Source organism: Ochotona princeps, chromosome X (assembly GCF_030435755.1).
Source record: "Ochotona princeps isolate mOchPri1 chromosome X, mOchPri1.hap1, whole genome shotgun sequence".
Classification (NCBI taxonomy): Eukaryota; Metazoa; Chordata; class Mammalia; order Lagomorpha; family Ochotonidae; genus Ochotona; species Ochotona princeps.
This window is the reverse complement of record NC_080865.1, coordinates 32,609,817-32,628,654: the sequence shown is the minus strand read 5'-3', so window position 1 is coordinate 32,628,654 and position 18,838 is coordinate 32,609,817. Positions and strand designations below refer to the sequence as shown.

At 46.3% G+C, this 18,838-nt stretch overlaps 1 protein-coding gene across 1 annotated transcript; it reads right to left on the bottom strand.

The window, feature by feature from the left end:
* Window positions 1–7,371: 7,371 nt before the first annotated feature.
* On the bottom strand, window positions 7,372–18,742 carry P2RY4 (pyrimidinergic receptor P2Y4). Its single transcript, XM_012929816.2, is given in 4 exon segments — window positions 7,372–7,706; window positions 7,709–8,527; window positions 14,125–14,235; window positions 18,451–18,742. Coding segments are annotated over 4 exon segments (1,557 nt in total).
* Between the last annotated feature and the right edge of the window lie 96 nt (window positions 18,743–18,838).

The following is an 18,838-nucleotide window of genomic DNA, read 5'->3' as shown; positions in this document are numbered from 1 at the left end:
TAAATCTTTTAAAATCAAACTTGAATTTATGTCATCAAAGAACCAGAACAGTGGCAGACTTTGGAAAGGAATTTATCAAGAGTCAGATATGTGCGGAGTGATTCAAATGTCCCATCTTGGACCCGGTGCCACTTCCTGTTTCCCCTTTCCCACAACCCGCGAAATTCCTGTCCTTCCGGTTATCCACCAATGTGATGTAACCTCATGGCCTCTTGCCAGAGAATCCCACTCCCCAATCTTTCATGGCCCCTCCACCTAATCCCCACCCACCTTCCTGTGGCTCTGATAATCTCAGTCACTAGTCCCTGGGGCCTCCCCACAGCCCCTCCTACCAACCAATTCCGCCCTCCTCCCCCACACACACCTTTCAGGTCCACCTGGTTGTATAAATGAGCCTCCATGTGTGCCCTCTCCCCCTTCCCTTCTCACTTCTCCTTCCCCTTTTTCCCCTTTTCCTGGCTCTTCCCCCTCCTCCTCTATTTTGCCCCTTCCCCTGCCCTGGCAGCGCCCCCCCCCCCCATCATACTTCTCCCCTTCTATCCCCTACCCCCACTTGCATTCCTACCTGTTGGAATAAAGGACCTTCTAAGCACCTCGCTCCTTCTGGGATTTTGGTTTGCAGTAAACTAATCATGAAAAGACTTGGCTGTGGGAATCAGCTGCTCATAGGAACTGTAGGAACTTAGATGTATTTTAAACCTAACATGAGTGCCCGGCGCAATAGCCTAGCGGTTAAAGTCTTCACCCAGCACTTGGGGAATCAATCAATGGATGGAAGATCTTCCTCTCTGTCTCTCCTCCTCTCTGTATAACTGACTTTACAATAAAAATAATATAAATATTAAAAAAATAACATGAGTGGGCCAAAAAAATATTTTATTCATATTGAAGGTAGAGGGTTATTGGCATAGTCAAGAAAATGCTTACTGCAAGTAATGAGTTCAGCCACTATGAAAAGTGATAGAAACAGAACAGCATGCTGTCTCCTCAGAAGGCATCAAATAATTTTTCTCCTGACTTTTCCAAATGCACTGATTTCTACTTTCCATCAGTGGATCCCAGAACATTTCACGAGCTCCAAATTGTATTCCAGATTTGATGGTAATAACCAGCCATTCCCCAAAACGAATTTCACCTTCCTCTTTATTTGACGTATACTCATGTTTTAATTATTTACACTTTGACTCAAGGAGAAATCACGTCTCCTTCCAACTTCATGATCCACGTGCTTAAGCTTTAGCAACCAAATATACACCAAGGTGCCCTCCTAGCCTAGTTCTTCGGTTGCATACAAGTATTCCTGCAATTTCTTCTTGTACAAGCTGCATCTCAAGCTCACACTGGACATAGAAGTTCTGTAGGATAATGGCAAGTAATCCATTGTACAGGTTATTCTGACACCTCTGATAAGAGTTGGGGGCACCTGATAAAGCAAAAAAAAAAAAAAAGTAAACAGATCTTGATTACAAAAGCAACTTGAGACTGGCCTCTTTAGTCCATGTCCATCACAACGAATATTTCTCCACAACCAGTCCTTAGTCTTCCGCTTCTTATATTTGAGTTCATCCTTTTCCAGGATCTCACCTATGACTTCTAATCAACACTAGGTCCAAATCTAGAATCCCAGCTCTTCTTATAGCTACATTACAGTTGAAAACTGTTGAATGGGGGCTCCCACTCACAGGAACTGTGGTATATCTTCATCCACTACTCCATGGGTTCTTCACAATAATCCTGTCAAATAGATATTCCTATCCTTTTTTATTGGTAAAGAAACTGGAGCTCAGAAAGATCAAGCAACTGGTCTAAGAGATCAACAATTCAGAGTCAGGACTAGCTAGTTACTTGCAATTGTTCACTCTGTGCCTCCTTAGCGCCTTCTTCACATTGGCCTTTATTATATAAAGAAAGGAAAACAGCATCCCAGGTGAAGCATTGCACCTGAACAGCTTGGAATTATGGCATGGATGAAAAGAAAATGTGGGGAAAGTGAAAGATCAATGATGTACCAACTCCCTCCTCACATCCAGGCTAGCCCCACAGGACAAATCCTGAGAAATCGGAATTACCAGGATTTCTGAGTTGCTGCAAAAACTTTCTTTCTTCTTCTTTCGTTCTTTTAAAGATTTGTTTATTCGTATTGGAAAGACAGATTTACAGAAAAATGGAAAGACAGACAAAAAGATCTTTCATCTGCTGGCTCACTCCCTTAGTGACGCAAGGGCTGGAGCTGAGCGGATCTGAAGCCAGGAGCCCTGAGCCTCCTCCCGGTCTCCCATATTGGTGCAGGGTCCAAAGGCTTTGGGCCGTCCTCGGCTGCTTTCCCAGGCCACAAGCAGGGAGCTGGGTAAGCAGTGGAGCAGCCAGGACAAAAGCCAGCATCCATATGAGATCCTGGCACTTGCAAGATGAGGATTTAGCCATTGAGCCATTGTGGCGAACCCGCTTCTTCCCTTATTTTTCCAAAGTCCACCTCTCTTTTGCTTCTCCTAAAGTACCTCTAACATATTGCATTTCTGGTCCCTGAGGCCTGTTAAAGTGGAAATATACCAAGGGAGCAAAAGCAATCAATTGAATTACTGATGTGTAATCATTTGTCAAATACTGAAGAAGCATCGTTTATTAAGCAAATGGGAGTAATATAACAACCACTTACATTCGCTTAGCATGTGAGATTTTTCAGAGCCTCACCTCTACTGAGGAAGCACTTAAAGTTGAGATATGATCTTCACTTTACAGATGATGAAATTTTGGTTCAAAGAACCTGTGTGACTCATCCAAGTGACACACTTAAGCCCCACTTTTAGAACCCAGATTCAAATTTGGACAGAACTCTGATTTTTAATCCCAATACCCTTTCCTTTTCATTACAGTAACTCAAGGAGTTTACAGATGGGAATTCAAGGCATATAGACACAAAAAGTTCAATAACAACTGAAGATAATAGCATAAGTAATGCAAAAGGATGATGAAGAGTTTTTACAAAATGACCGCTACAAACAGCCATTTCAGTAAGAATAACCCGAAAGGTAACTGAGTTAGCATCAGCAGAGATGTTCTCAAAGAGGAAATGGGACTTAAGCCTGGTCTTGGATACTGAGAAAATGATAGCTATGGAAGAATGAGAGGATTTTCAAGTGTACAAGATACAGGAAAAATAAAGGCACAGAAATGAGAAAGTATAAGTCTTATTTGCAGAGAGAACGAGAAGAGAATATTGGGTAAAGAACAGAGATCTGTGTTAAGGATGGATGCAAAATAAGATTGAAAAAGTGCTCCTGAATTTCTAACTAAAGAGATTTTGACTTGGATTGTAGACAACAGGGAACCGCGAAAGAATTGTGGCTAGAAAAGTCAAACTATGGAGGTAGGGTTTGGGCAGACTCATCCAGCCACATACTCTGTACAGGATACATTCATGCAGGAAAAGATGGGAAGGGAGAAGGATCCATTAGGAGCCCGTGACAGTCATGAAGAAAGTGACAAGAACCAGAAATGTAAAGAACTGGAAATGTAAAGCAGGCCAGCTGGAATTGGCAAGATGACAAAAGAAATGACAGACCTTGCTGAAACAGAGATCACAGGATGGAAGCCATCTGAGAGTTTTTGAGCCTCAACAGCTTGAAGAAAGTTAGCAAGAACAAAATTGAACAAGACGAGTTTAGAAGCTGGCTCAGAGAGTTCCGATTTTGATATTTTGGAACAACAATGGAAGCTACAAGTGAAAATGTCCAATGGGCAATTGAAGATGTAGAGGTGGAACTCAGGCCTAGAACTAAGTTGACTTGAACTTGAACTAGTCTAACGGAAGTAGCTCGGGGAATCTGTAGGCCTGGGGTCACTGCCTCTAACTTACGAAGTCATGAGTAAGGCACAACTCAAGCCTGCTTCCTCCACATATGCTCAGGCCCTAGGTAATCTCTGAGGTACTCTGAGGAACTGAATCATCTGAGCTCTATGTACCTGCCCGTCTGTCCTCTCCAATAGGAAAGTCAAAGGCCTGCTGGAGGAAGGGCATGAAATAATCTCCAAATGTCCTTACTCCGGAACACATGTTGGGAACCCTATTCACTGAAAGAGTTGAAGAGAAGGTGAAGTCGGGAAAAGAAATGGAGAGGAAGGAATCTAAGAAGGAAAAGCAAGGGAAGATAAATTATAAGTCTTGGGGAAAAATGAAAATGAAATAAAAAGCACATAATATGTATATTATATATAATATTTATATTAAGTGTAGCAAAGAATTAACATGCATATGAAATAAAGAATTCTTTTAGATATATAAGAATACTACTAAGGAAGCTGGTACTGTGGTACAGTAAGCTAAGCTTGCACCTGCAGCATTGGTACTCCATATGGACACCAATTCATCTCCCAGCGGTTCCACTTCCCATCCAGCTCCCTGCTAGTGGCCTGGGAAAGCAGTGGAGGACGGCCCAAAGCCTTGGGACTTTGCACTCATGTAGAAGACCCAGAAGAAGCTCCTGGCTTCTGGTAGGCTCAGTTTCAGCCATCACAGCCATTGGGGAGTGAATCAGTGAATGGAAGATCTTTCTTTGTCTTTCTCTGTCTCTTCTTGCTGTCAATCTGCCTTTCAAACAATAGATAGATAAGTAAATAAAATAGATGTTTTAAAAGAATATTATTAAAATATTATTTTTTTAAAGAATGCCACTAAGATGTCTATTGGAGAAGGATGTAATGAGTAACCATGTGAGCAAGTGCTCAATTCCTTGAGTAAACAAAGAAATGAAATTAACACATAAATTATTAACCATCCAAAAAGGTTTCCTATAACAACCAATGCTAAAATTGCAAGGGAACTGGAACACCCATGTATCATTGTGACACTAAAATCATGTGCAGCCCTTTCAGAAATCATAATCTATAAAAGTGGCCACACTCCTTGTTCTGCAAATCCCACTCCTGGGAACTTGTCCTAAAGACAGAACTACAAAGAAGAAGAAAAGCCTTAAGCATTAAGATGCATAAAGCACAGAAAATATGCATTACTGAATATGCAATAATAGAATACTTAAATAAAATATCACCCAGTGATAGATATTGTTTAATGGCATCATTAAAATGATAAATATGAGATGTTGTAATAGGAGGCAGAATGTTTACAACACAGTTTTATAAAGATTTATTTTAATTTATATGAAAGATAGAGTTATGGAGAGGGCAGGAGACAGGGGTTGGGGAGAGACAAAGAGAAAAATCTTTCATCCCCTGGTCCAGTTCTCAAATGACAGCAATGTCCAGGGGGTGAAGCAGCCTGAAATCAGGAGCCAGGAGCTCTCACATGGAGGGCAGCAGCTCAAGCACTTGGGTTATCATCTACTGCTTTCCCAGGGGCATCAGGCAAGAGCTGGATCAGAAGCAGCGCATCCAGGACTCAAACCAGCATTTACAGGTAATGGTTTAACTCACTGTGGCACAACACCAGCCCCACAATAGCTTTTTTTGTGCAATATGTTTTTTCTTCAGTACTAAAACACTTTCTTCATAATCTTTGTTCTGTATTTTTGTCTAATACATCATCTTTTTTAGTGAGTCAAGCCATTCTTGTGCTGTGGCTTCATCTGCTACCCAGTCCCAGGAATAAGGAGAAGATTAGATCACGGTGAAAGTCGAAGTGTTTTCAAGTTAGTAGGCAAGAGAATGCAGTCTACAAAGCAGCAGACCCAGACCAGGAGGTCTGGGCAGTTAAGACATGATGGAAACTGAGTCAGTTCTAATGGAGACAACTGCTTTCCTGAGTGGGGCTGGAGGGCATGAGAGCTGATGGCAAGGAGGCTGTGCTCACAGGCGAGGGAGAGAGAGACAGAGAGAGAGACAGAGAGAAAGAGAGAAGAGACGCTCTAGGCAATAGTCATGAGACTTCAGACTTCATGATCAGTGAGGAGTGGAGAAGAGAGAAGGCCATTTCAAGTTATTCCCAATGGAAGAAGGGTCCTGGGTAGCCGCCTGGGGCCTAGGAAGAAGGAGGGAACCATCAGATAATGAAAAGGGGGACAAGGGGACAAAGAAGTCATTTCCTTTCTGCAGTCTAGACCCATTCTTAACTCTCCAAGAAAGACTTCTCCAGAGGCCAAGAACAATTTGGTATCACTAGACAATAGGAAATAAGTGACAAATCAATGTGGACAGGATGAAAGAGAGGCAAGCTGCAATCGGAGTCAGGAACAATTTCAGAAGGAGTCCCCTTCTCAGGAGTCTCCACTGTTCAGAAATCCTCACTCCCAAGAGGCAGGTGTCAATGTCTCAAATTCCACCAGACCTACCCAATCCACTGAACCTGAGAGACAGGGTAGTGAGTAGGTGGCAAACTCAGAGGGGAACCCTGCTGGTACTCAGCACTCCACCCTGACCTGCAAGTCCAGAAGCCTGATCTGAAAGGGTTAGGACTAGATTTCTCATTTATCTGGGACGGGAGCAAAAGAACGGAGAGTGACTGGGAAAGAGCCACCCCTGGGCATCAGTTCCTGCCACCACCCGTCCCTGTCCTGTGAAGACTTGTTCTGCCACTGGGTGCCAGAACTCAAGAGCTCCTCCTTCCAGCCCAGCCATTCAGTCATGCAGCGAGCACAGGAGAGCTGCCCAGCATGGTCTCAACAAGCAGCTTTACAGGAGGCCCAGCCCCTTGTATCTCAAAGGCTGTTATAATCAGTTTGGGGCCTTCCCCCTGCCGCTAAGGGGGGTGGGAGGAACTCCCATGCTAGAACTCTACCCCATGGTTGCATACCAGCTCAACAGGACAAAGCATTCAGCTGTATGTGGGCACCCAGACATGCAGTCTCTCTGGGGTTGTGCTCTGCATCACCTCTGCAGGCAAAACTGGCTTGTCTTTGAAGGAGAACCAGGAGGTGGGCATAGGTGCTATGTCTGGTATAGCCTCAGCATCTGGGTTTGCCAGGGTCCTCACATCCACTCGATTCTAGCTATCACCATCAGACAAGCCAGGCTGATCCCCAAAAGAGCCCACCCTCTCCACCTTTCCAGTTGTATATTCTGTCTGGTGGGGCCAGAGAAACACAAGCTGTGTGGGAGAGAGAAGGGACAGGGGATCAAGATTCCAGGGAGCCTTGCAAGGATCCAGAAGCAGACCCCACGACTCCAAGAATGGACAGAGCCCAAAAAGAAAGCAGCAGCAGAGGCAGAGGAGTAGGCACTGCTGCCTTTGGCTCACGAGGAAAAGACACCCAGAGGGGTTTATGAAAGAGATGAGGCCACACAGGAGTTCCCTGCCAAGCTCCCAGGGGGAGGCTTCTCTCCAGAGCCTGTAAAAGAAGAGCAAGAGCCTTACTTATCTGGTGTCACTATTAGCAACTCTCACCCCTGCCCTTCCCGCTCACTTCCCAGCATCCCAAGTTATGATCTGCCATCCCCAGGGGCAAGGCAGCAGCCATCCTGGGAAGTGGCTGGCCACCTGCAGGTGCTCTCCTCAAGTAGGGACACCAGCGCCAGGAAAGAAGCAGTCGTTGGGGGTGACTGGGGTCCGCCAGTGCTGCAGAGCTGCCGGAAGCGACAGTGGTATTTGTTCCCAGTGAGCAGGTAGAGCACAGGGTCCAGGCAGCTTTTGGCACTGGCCAGGGGCTGAGTCACTTTTTAGACCACATTGACAATGTTCAGCACCCAACAATCAGCCTCTGCCAATCTTGCCAGGTAATAAATGGTGCAGGTGATGTGGAAAGGCACGAAGCAGTCAAGACGGTCAGTACCACTGCGATGGTGCATAGAGAACAGAGCTGAGAAGCTGAATTGGCAGCCCCAGGCAAGGACCGATACAGGTGCCGGGCCATGAGCCTGTAGCAAGCATGAGTGACCAGGCAAGGCAAGCCGAAGAGCACCCCCATGACTACCGAGCTGAAGTGTACGTAGTAGCCGTACTCCTCCAGCCAAGTGGTGTCATGGCACAGAATGCTGGCTCCACTGGTGCTGGTTGTGACAAAGAAGAGGTTGGGCACAAGGCAACCAGCCATGACCAACCAAACTGCCGGGCAGAGAAGGCCTGCCAGGCAAAGGTGGTCCCAGTGTAGTACCCACAGTGGGTGGCAGATGTCCAGGTAGCAATGCACACTGATGCAGGTGAGGAAAAGAATGCTGCAGTAGAGGTTCCAGTAGAAGGGGAAGCGCATGAACTTGCAGAAGCCGGTGCCAAAGGGCCAATGGTTGCAGGCTGCATAGTAGTGAATGAGGGCGGGCTGCGGCAGCACACACAAGGTGTCAGACAAAGCCAAGTGGAACATGGATGTGGCTGTTGCATCCCAGGATTGGAGGCAGAGGAGGAAGAGCCAGAGGGCCGGGGTGTTGATGCCCAGGCCCAGCACAAAGACAATTGCACAGCTCACAGGTATCAGGATGAACTTGAACTCCTCATCAAACCAGCAGTCTAGCTCCACTTCACCATCACCGAGACCTGGGTTGGGGTCCAGGGATCAGAACAGTGAGAACTCCACACTGCTCGTGGTCCCTCTGGGGGGAGAAAAAGTAAGGTAGCTGGATTTTGCTGCCTCCAGAGCCCTGACTGAAGACCAAATAAGTAGAGAAGAGGGGGAGCAGTGATTGAAGGACTAAAGGGAAGATTAAGTGGAGTGCGTTCGGGTGCTCACCCTTACTGGAGCTGTCTTGGTCCAACCTGGGGAATGGTGAGCAACGAAGAGTGTCGGGGTCCAAAAGGGCAGTCAATGGGCTTGGATTGTTGTCATTCTGCAGCCAACCATGAACTTCAGAACCTGGTTAGCTGGAGAGGGTGGCAGCTTAGCAACACTAGCCAGAGTGGGGAGATGCCCAGCCCCAAAGTGTCTCCTCAGCTGCCATCACAGCTTATGCCTCTAGCTAGAAGGCTGTCTGACCCCTGATGCCTGCCTCCATCTCCCCTCGCCCTGGTTCCAGTGTCTGTGTAAACATTTTTCTCCTCGGATGTCTCCCCCAACCTGCCTACAGCCCATCACCACCACTCCCCGAAAACTTGGGCACATCTCCTACCTGGTCCCCTTGAGGCTGAGCCCAGCTGACTGTGTCACCCATTACCTTGGCAGCCAGAGGGCATATCCTCGGGGGGGGGGGGTGCGAAGGGATGGGACCTGCCCCTCCTCCCACCCTGGAAGATTGTCAGAACTAGAAAGGCCCTTGGACATTAGCTAGCTCCACCCACCGTGTGTATAGATTGGGTAACTGGGGACCAGTGAGATTACTATTGAGCAGCTTCAAATCAGCTGTAGGAGAGAGTACACAAGGAAACACCCAAGGTTACAGATGAAGAGCCAGGCCACCGGAGATAACCAAACTACAGGACGATCATGCAAGTCTGTGAGTGAGCAGAAACACAGGAAATGACTTTGAACATGGACATCAGTAAGAAACTCTAGAGATCTAAATCTTAACCCTACATGCATCGAGTTGTAACAAGTGCTTCCATAACACTTATCTACCAGACAATGTTTTAAGGTCTTTATACTTATCAGCAACTCCTCCGGGCCCTCTATTGCACCTGAGAAGAAGACTAGGGCATGGAGACTTTTAAGTATGTTGCTAATTAGGATGGAGTCAGGACTGGAACCCAGGCAAACCTGCCTAAGAGCTAGGCTCCAGCATTCATCCTCTACTTACTGTGCCACAGCCCTGGAAAGAATCACCAAGTGCTTTACTGAAAGCTTGCTATGTGCCTGGGCTAGTTCTAGACGCTGACATCTCATCAGGAGTGAACAGACAAAAACTCCCACCCTAAATTTAATATGGGGATTGTCATAATTGTTATGGAGAAAAATGAAAGGGAGAGGAATAGAGGGAAGGAAAACTGGAAGAGAAGATGACTGCTTTGAACGTTAGGATGATCACAACCTAGGAAACAGCAAGGAGGACTCCAGGGGCAGGGTGCCTGCCACCCATGTGTGAGTGGGAGACCTGGATTGAGTTACCAGCCCCTAAATCCAATCTGGCCTAGTCCCTGGCCTTTTTGTGAGCATTTGAGGAGCGAATCAATGGGTGGGAGCATGCTCTCCCTTCTCTCTGTCTCTCTGCCTCATGAATAATAGTTAATTCGTTCCATTTTTTACAAATATTATGGTAGGTGTTGTGGTACAGTGGATTAAGCCACTACTTGGATGTCTGCATCCCATGCTGGAGGACTGGTTCGAATTCCGGTTGCTCTGCTTCCCATCCAGCTCCCTGCTAATGTTCCTGGGAGGCAGTATATGAGGCCAAGTTCCTGCCACCCATGTGGGAGACTGAGGTGGAGTTCCAGGCTCCTGGCTTCAGGCCGGCTCAGTTCTGGCTTTTGCAGTCATTTGGGGAGTGGACCCACAGAAGAAAGCTCTCTTTCTCTCCCTCTGTGTTTTCCATGCCCTCTGTCATTCTGCCTTTGAAACAAATCTTTTAAAAATTTAAAAATAAAAATATGACTTTCTCGGTTTTTAAAGATTGATTGATTGATTTTACTTCTTAAAAAAGATTTATTTATTTTATTGTAGAGTCAGATACACAGAGAGGAGGAGAGACAGAGATGAAGATTTTCCGTCCGATGATTCACTCCCTAAGTGAGCGCAACGGCCAGTGCTGTGCCGATCCGAAGCCAGGAGCCAGGAACTTCTTTCCAGGTCTCCCACGCGGGTGCAGGGTCCCAAGGCTTTGGGCCGTCCTCGACTGCTTTCCCAGGCCACAAGCAGGGAGCTGGATGGGAAGCGGGGCCGCCAGGATTAGAACCGGTGCCCATATGGGATCCCAGGGCACATTCAAGGCAAGGACTTTAACCACTATGCTATCGTGCCAGGCCCAACTTTTCTTTTTAACTTAGTTTTATCACCAATGTTCTAGGGTTCTCTAAATACTGAATTGGTTAATAGATGTAAAAACATTTACAAACCGCACCTTTTCTTTTTAACTTAGTTTTATCACCAATGTTCTAGGGTTCTCTAAATATTGAATTGGTTAATAGATGTAAAAACATTTACAAACCGCAGGGCCTGGTGCGATAGCACAGTGGCTAAAGTCCTTGCCTTGAATGTGCCCTGGGATCCCATATAGGTGCCAGTTCTAATCCCAGCAGCCCCACTTCCCATCCAGCTCCCTGCTTGTGGCCTAGGTAAGCAGTAGAGGATGGCCCAAAGCCTTGGGACCCTGCACCCACGTGGGAGACCCGGAAGAGCTCCTGGCTCCTGGCTTCAGATGGGTGCAGCACTTGGGGTCACTGGGGGAGTGAAGCATTTGAAGGAATATCTTCCTCTCTGTATATCCGCCTTTCCAATAAAAACAATAAATAAAAATCATTAAAAAATTTGCAAACTGGAAGATGCTGCAAATCCACAAGGCTTTATTATTATTATTATTATTATTATTATTATCACTATTACTACTACTTCTACTACTACTACTACTACTACTACTACTACTACTGCTACCACCACCATACTACTACTACTACACTGCCCTCGATGAGCCTGGCCTCTGCCAAAGAGGGTAACTGTGACTTGAGGCTTGCTGTACACCCAAGAAGAAGTGTTACACCAGAGACCCTGACCTGAGCCACTTCCTGTTCCTCCTGCTGCAGGCTGGTTTAGCTGTACTCCTTTCTGACAGCATAGCTGACCTTAAGTTTTTCCCTGGAGGTAGTATAGTATCTGCTGCCACCTCCACTGCCACCCAGTGGCTACTTTGGGAAAAAAGAGCTATCTGCATCCCCAACCGGAAGCCCTCAGCTTGGAAACTCTTGATTTTGATTTGTGACTTTACGTTATTCTAGTTCTCCTGGTCCTCTGGATGATCCTTCTTTTCTTTTTCTTTTCAAGGTTTATTCTTTGGAAGGCAGATTGATAGAGAGACAAAGAAAGGGAGAGAAAGCTTCCATCCGCTGGTTCACTCCTCAGGTGGCTCTAATTGCATCAGTTCTGCCAAATCCAGGAGCTTGGAGCTCCACGTCTACCACATGTGTAGCAGGGCCCTAACATCTGTGCCATTTTTTGTTGCTTTTCAAGGCAACAGAGAGCAGGGAGCTAGATCAGAAGTGGAACAGGCAGGACTTGAGCCTGAACTTATATAGGATGCCAGCCTCACAGGTGGTAACTTGACTCACTGCCACAGCACTGGCCCCTGACTGTTCCTTCTGACTTCTCTCTGGATTCCTTTTGTCTTCCCTCCCCAAGGAGCCTCTTCTCTCATCTGCACCCTCTCTTCCTCTTCTCTGTCATCTCTCTCCCTGCCCCCTCCACACATCCATTCACAAGGTTTCAGCTACCACTTAGAGGTTATCAGTAATTCTAATGACAGAAATTCCAGCTCCAAAACTCTCTCATTGAGATGAATGTCTCCCCCTTCACACTCTTAGCATATTCAGTTTCTACAAAGGCCATGGCGCATGCTACTTGTTCTTCCTACAGTCTACCAGGGAAAGCTGTGATGGCACATAGTCTAGATAACTTTTTTTTTTTTTTACAAAGTCAGATATACAGAGAGGAGGAAAGACAGAGAGGAAGATCTTCCATCCGATGATTCACTCCCCAAGTGAGCACAACGGCCAGTGCTGTGCCGATCCGAAGCCAGGAGCCAGGAGCCTCTTTCGGGTCTCCCACACAGGTGTAGGAACCCAAGGCTTTGGGCCATCCTCGACTGCTTTCCCAGGCCACAAGCAGGGAGCTAGATGGGAAGTGGAGCTGCCGGGATTAGAACCGGTGCCCATATGGGATCCCGGAACGTTCAAGGCAAGGACTTTAACCACTAGGCCACATCGCCAGGCCCAAGATAACTTTCTCAAATTATGTGTACCATTATCTCCAAAATTATATACAATCCACAGTTAAGAAAGTGGGTACTTTGGGGCTGACACTGTGGCACAAGCAGTAAAGCCACCACCCATGACACCAGCATCCCAAATGGGCATGTGCTAGCTGTCCCAATTCTTTTTTGTTTTTCTTTTTTCTTTTAAATATTTATTACATGGGGTTGACACCATGTCTCAACAGGCTAATCTTCCACTTTCAAGTGCCAGGATTCCATCCAGGCACCATTCACGTCCCAACTGCTCCACTTATGATCAAGCTCCCTGCTTGTGGCCTGGGAAAGTAGTAAAGGATGGCCCAAAGCCTTGGGACCCTTCACCCGCATGAGAAACCCAGAAAATACTTCTGGCTCCTGGCTTTAGATCAGTTCAGCTCTGCCCACTGGAGCCATTTGGGGAGTGAACCAGCAGATGGAAGATCTTTTTCTTTATCCCTCCTTCTCTCTGTAGATCTGCCTTTCTAATAAAAAAATGAATAAATCTTTTTTTAAAAAAATATTGATTACAGTGGCATGCTTTTTCATGGTGTTGTAATTTGTTGTGGATGTTGTGTGGCTGTTCTAATGCATACCAGTGTTGACCTTGTTTCATGGCTTCTCACTTATGGAAATGTATAGTGATGGAGTACTGGGGTCTATCATATACAGATGTGGGGGTACAATGGAACATGCATCTGTGCTTCCAGACGAAAGATGGATTCCCAATGAAACTGTTGGGCATGTGTAGACAATGGGATGCTGGACTGTACATTGTCTGTACCAACAATGTCAGGGTACACTTAAATAAGAGACTGATGGGATTATGATTCCTTATGAAGGAATTACTACTATTGTAGTAAAATGGAGGAAATCTGTCGTGGGGTGGGAGTTTGGGGGGGAATCCCAGTCTATACGAAATTGTACCACATAATTCAGAATTCAAAATAAAAATACATTTTAAAAAAGAAAAATTAAAAAAAAAAAAACAAAGGTGAGAGGGTTGCAGACCCATACGAGCCTCTGATTAGGATAGAGAGGTCAGATTTGGGAGGAAGGTTGGTGGACTAAATGATTCAGTTTTCCCTCCTGTATCCGGGGGTGGGTCGGGGGGGGGAAGGGTAGTTGGAGGAGGAAGTATACTGACTACATCAGTGTCCGGTGATGAGACACCGTAGCTACAGTTTATTGAGTTTAATGATTTCTATATCCCTAATCTAAGTCCTGTAAATCTATGCTGTTTGCTATGGGACACATCTATTTGGTATCTCATTGGAACCTGGAATTTAGAAAGCAGTGGAAGTTTGTGGTCTTTGCCCTGACAGATAAATAGGAAGTATGCTTACTATTATTGCCAACACCCTCCCATTTCCCTACCTCTCACAAGCCCCCATGTTTTCCGGTCCTCTCCTTCCTGGCTCCTTATATCTGATATTGATAAATGTCTTGATGACCGTTTTCCTGCAATGTTTGCTGTTTCATTGGAGCCTGAAGAAAGGAAAGGGGAGAAAAGCATGGTTTCTAATCTGGTTCTCTGAGGTGAAAAGGAAGGAAAGAAGGATCGAGGAAAGAATGGGGGAAGGGAGGGAGAAGAAAGGACAGAAAAGTAAGAGAGAGCAGGATGGTAACTGATATCATGGGGCAAATGCAAGCTTTGAAGCCAGATCGATCCCTGGTGGGACGCTTCATCACCTACCAGCTATGTATCTATGGCTAAGCCTGTCTTATTCCCCAAGTCCTTGCAGGTGGAACAAGGAATGAATACTGAGCCCACTGAGGAGAGAAAATGAAGCAATGAATGTGAAGGACCTAGCATTTACTGTGTGTGGCATTTACTGCCCTCTGCATGGTTGTTACGAATTAACATGCAGGTGTATTTGGAGGGAACTGGAGGTTCACTTCAATGACCTGCATTTTCTTTATGCATTGAAAAAGTGGGGCCCTCTGCTGAGAGAGTAAGAGGGGCCAGAAAGCTGCTCGACCTTAATGGGAAGGGGCAGTAATCAGAACCCCTAAATGATGCAGGGAATTGTAACTGACTTGATAGAATCGTTAGCTTTTCCATGTGTCTTCTCTCAAGTGCACATTTTGTCTCTGTAAACGTCTGTTCTTTATCTCTAGCAAGGTGGTCTGTTTCTACCACTTGATCCCTCTAGTTCTTTCCTATCCTCTCTTACTGAGCTAGAGCCCTCATCCACAGCCACTGGAATGTGTTGGTATGCTTCCAGTTGCAGCAGCAGAAAATCCCAACTCAGTTTGACTTTTTTTTAAAAAGGGGGGGATGGGCCCGGTGTGGTGGTCTAGCAGCTAAAGTCCTCGCCTTGAATGCGCCGGGATCCCATATGGGTGATATGGGTGCCGGTTCTAATCCCGGCAGCTCTACTTAGCATCCAGCTCCCTGCTTGTGGCCTGGGAAAGCAGTCGAGGACGGCCCAAGGCCTTGGGACCTTGCACCTGCATGGGAGACCTGGATGAATTTCCTGGTTCCTAGCATCGGCCCGTTGCGGTTCACTTGGGGAGTGAATCATCAGACAGAAGATCTTCCTCTCTGTCTCTCCTCCTCTCTGTGTATCTGACTCTACAATAAAAATACATAAATCTTAAAAGAAAAAAAAGGCGGGGGGAGGGAATGGATTCCAGGAATGGGAAGCTTTGGAGTGGCTAACTCAGCAGTTTAACCAACAATAACATTAAAAATCCAGATTCTTTTCATCTTTCTGATGTGCAACTCCTCACCTTGTTGTTGAGTTGCTTACACAGTCACATGGTGGCTGTTTCAGTACAGGAATGGCATCCAAGCACGAGAGGAAGGCCTGTTGTGTGTTTCAATCATTCAAGAAACTTTTCCCAGACTCTCCATAACAGAATCCTCCTTGCTTCTCAGTGGCCTGAACTGCATATTCCCTGTAACTAACCCAATCACTGGCAACTGGAAGGAAACCACCAGGCCTAGCTGGGAGGAGCAGTGCCTTTCTGACCTGGGGATTTGGCCCACGAGTAAGAAAGAAAAGATGGCTATGGAGTTGGTACACCATTTTATCTGTGTTGTAACCCGCTATTGAATAACCCACCCTTCCTCAGGACAAGAACTGATCAGCACTTCAGGTTCTCTTTGGAATGTGTATCATGAGGATGGATAATAAGGACCTGAACATCTTTCTCCCACCAACCCACCACAGGGGCTCATAAGCTCTGTAATTAGAGATGCATTCTTCTGCCTTTTTACCCTTACCTCCACGTACAATGTATTTGACTTCTGGTCAAAAAGAAACTATGGCAAGAGTTCTCTTTGGGTGACTACTAGCTACAAAATGGTACCAAGGAGGCTGTTTGTTTTTTGTAAAGGAGAAGGGGATGTTCCGGATCTTGGTCAGTGTGATGGTTATGCTTCCCATGGATGCTGTAACAAATTACCACACTTGGTGATTTAAAGCAATATGCATTTATTCTCTTTCTTTTAAAGATTTCTTGAATTTATTTAAAAGGCAAAGTGAGAGAGAGAGAGAGAGAGAGAGAGAGAGAGAGAGCGCGAGAGAGCTCTTCCATCTTCGGGTTCACTCCCCAAATGGCCACAACGGCCAGGGCAGGGCCAGACTGAAGCAGGAGCTTCTTCCCAAGCAGCTATACTGCTGTCTTTGAGGACAAAGGAAGGGACCACCAGCCAAGGCACGCAAGGACTGCAGCTCTAGAAGCTGGCAAAGGCAAGGTTCAGGGTTCTCCCTGTGATGTCTCTTGGTCAGAGTGGCTATTGCAGTCTTTGCAGAGCCTGACCAGCACTTTGACTTTGGCCCATTGAAACGAATTTTGCGCTTCCGACATGTAAGATAATAAATGAGGATGCCAGCATTGCAGCATTGTGGGGAAAGCCATTGTCTGTGATGCCAGCATTCCGTATGGGCACCAGTTCAAGCCCTAGCTGCCCCATTTTGGATCCGTCTCCCTGAGAAGGGAAAGAAAAGAACAGTGGAAGGCGGTCCAAATCATTGGACCCCTGTCACCTGAGTGAGAGACCTGGATGAAGCTTGTGTCCTTGGCTTGGCCTGGCCTGGCCTGGAACTGGCTATTGTGGTCATCTGGGAAGTGAATCAGTGAATGCAAGACTATTTCTCTCTCTCTCTCTCTCTCTCTCTCTCTCTCACTCTCTCTCCCCCCTTTCCTCCCTCCCTTACTCTCTTCCTCCCTTTTTTCTGTAATTCTGACTTCCAACATAAATATTTTTTACAAAGATGTGTGTGTTTTACTGTCACTGAAGAAATGCATATATTCCTAGAAGACACAGTGATTTAAGTTCAGTCATAACAACGAATTAAGGGCCTTCCGAAACTATTTTCTTCCTATTGAGGGAGCCATGGAGCTGCACTGAACTAAAAGTCAAGCCCCTTAAAGGGAAACAGGAACCTCAAAATGTGGATCTGATACAGACTAGTCCACGAGTCGATTCACTCTGACTTTTTACCTACCCCACAGGTGCCACAGTGATGAGTATAAGACTCTTGTCTGGATGTCCAGCATTAGCTTCTATCTCACTGTGGCTTCTGAAGAATACAAGAAACCCCCTGAGAAGGACAGAGTTATAGCAAACAAATGACAAGGGTGCATACTGGCAAAGAGTGGAAGGAAATGACACAGAAAGAAAAATGCAGGACAGTCATCCAGGACCCATGGTGAGCAGTGCTAGGGAAGACCTTGGCCAGAGGTACAGAGGACTGTCGGTAGACAAGTGTCATAGATCAGCCAGATGTTAAGAAGTGAGAGGGGTCAAGACGCTAGGTTCCCCGAAGCTTGAGGATTCTATCTCTATGTTCTCCAGGCTCACAAAGCCTTGGCTTGGGCTATACAAGAGGAACATTAAAGGAAGATTACTGTGTTGCTGCCATTGTGGGCGTCCTGGCAGCTGTAGACACAGAAATAGCTTAATCCCATGAGTGGTCATATGAGGCAAGGGAAGCTGCTTAGAGTAGGGACTTAGTTTCAGGGACTGAAGGGAGTCAGAAGCTGGAGGCTGGGGGTTAATCTAGGTGGGGCAATAGACCTGTCAATTCCTTATACCTTCCACATGCACCTTCTCAGATTAGGATTCCTGTTTGTCTTCCTCTCCTTTAAGGAAAAAAAATGTTCAAGGGTCATAGTCACGGGCACACACAACTCAACATACTCATGACTCCCATCCCCTTCCACCCCCACCATCTACAGAGGATTGACTCCTGCTGGGCACATAAGCTGGGATAATCAAGCTTCCTGATTATCATTATCTTCAAGAGTTCAAGGTCCCAAGGGATGCCGGGATAAAGGAAGGGCTCCTTCCAATGCCTTTGACTTTTATGTGGCCTATAACAGTAGATCAAGAAACACAGCAACTAGAGTGTGACACAAGCTCTCTTTTCAGAAACACAAGCATTTATACTTTGAGCCCTCCAGTGTCTATCCCCGACGATGTTTCACCTTTCAGGCCCCCAACTCCACTTTGATTCCAGGCTTCAGATTCAAGACCTCATAAGGCCCAAACTCTGTAGTTCTCCTCCACAAGCTCCTCTGCTTATAACATCATCAGAAACAATCCCTCATCCTCACCAGGTTGTCCCAGCAGCAATAGCCTGCTAATCTTTTGGACATTAATCTTGTAGCCACTAAGCTGCTTTTTCAAACTAATGGTACCTGAGTTATTTATAGCAGTATTTTATGCCCCCACCACCGGCCCCTTACTCTTCTCCTCAGACCCCCGCCAATCTAAACACTCAGCACACTGTGGGTATAAGAGGCTGGGGAGGTAAGCATAGCACTCAGAGCTGAGGCTGATGTGAATTTCATCTCTCTCCCCAGGTAAGATTTCAATCCTCCTATTTCCATCCCATGCCAGGCGCTGCATCCCCTGTCCTGAGCATCCCCATTTATCTATCAGCAGCCAGTGGGAGAGCACCACCTTTCCTGACACAACCAGCGGGCATTCAGGTTGAAAGACCCTGCAAGAGGTCTCTAGAAGCTCTTCTAACCTCATCCCTTCAGCCAGGCCTAGTAAGCTTCAAAGGAAAGCACTAAAGACATCTTCTTCTCTCCAAGGGTCCTTATCCCAAGGCATAGCACCTGGGAACAT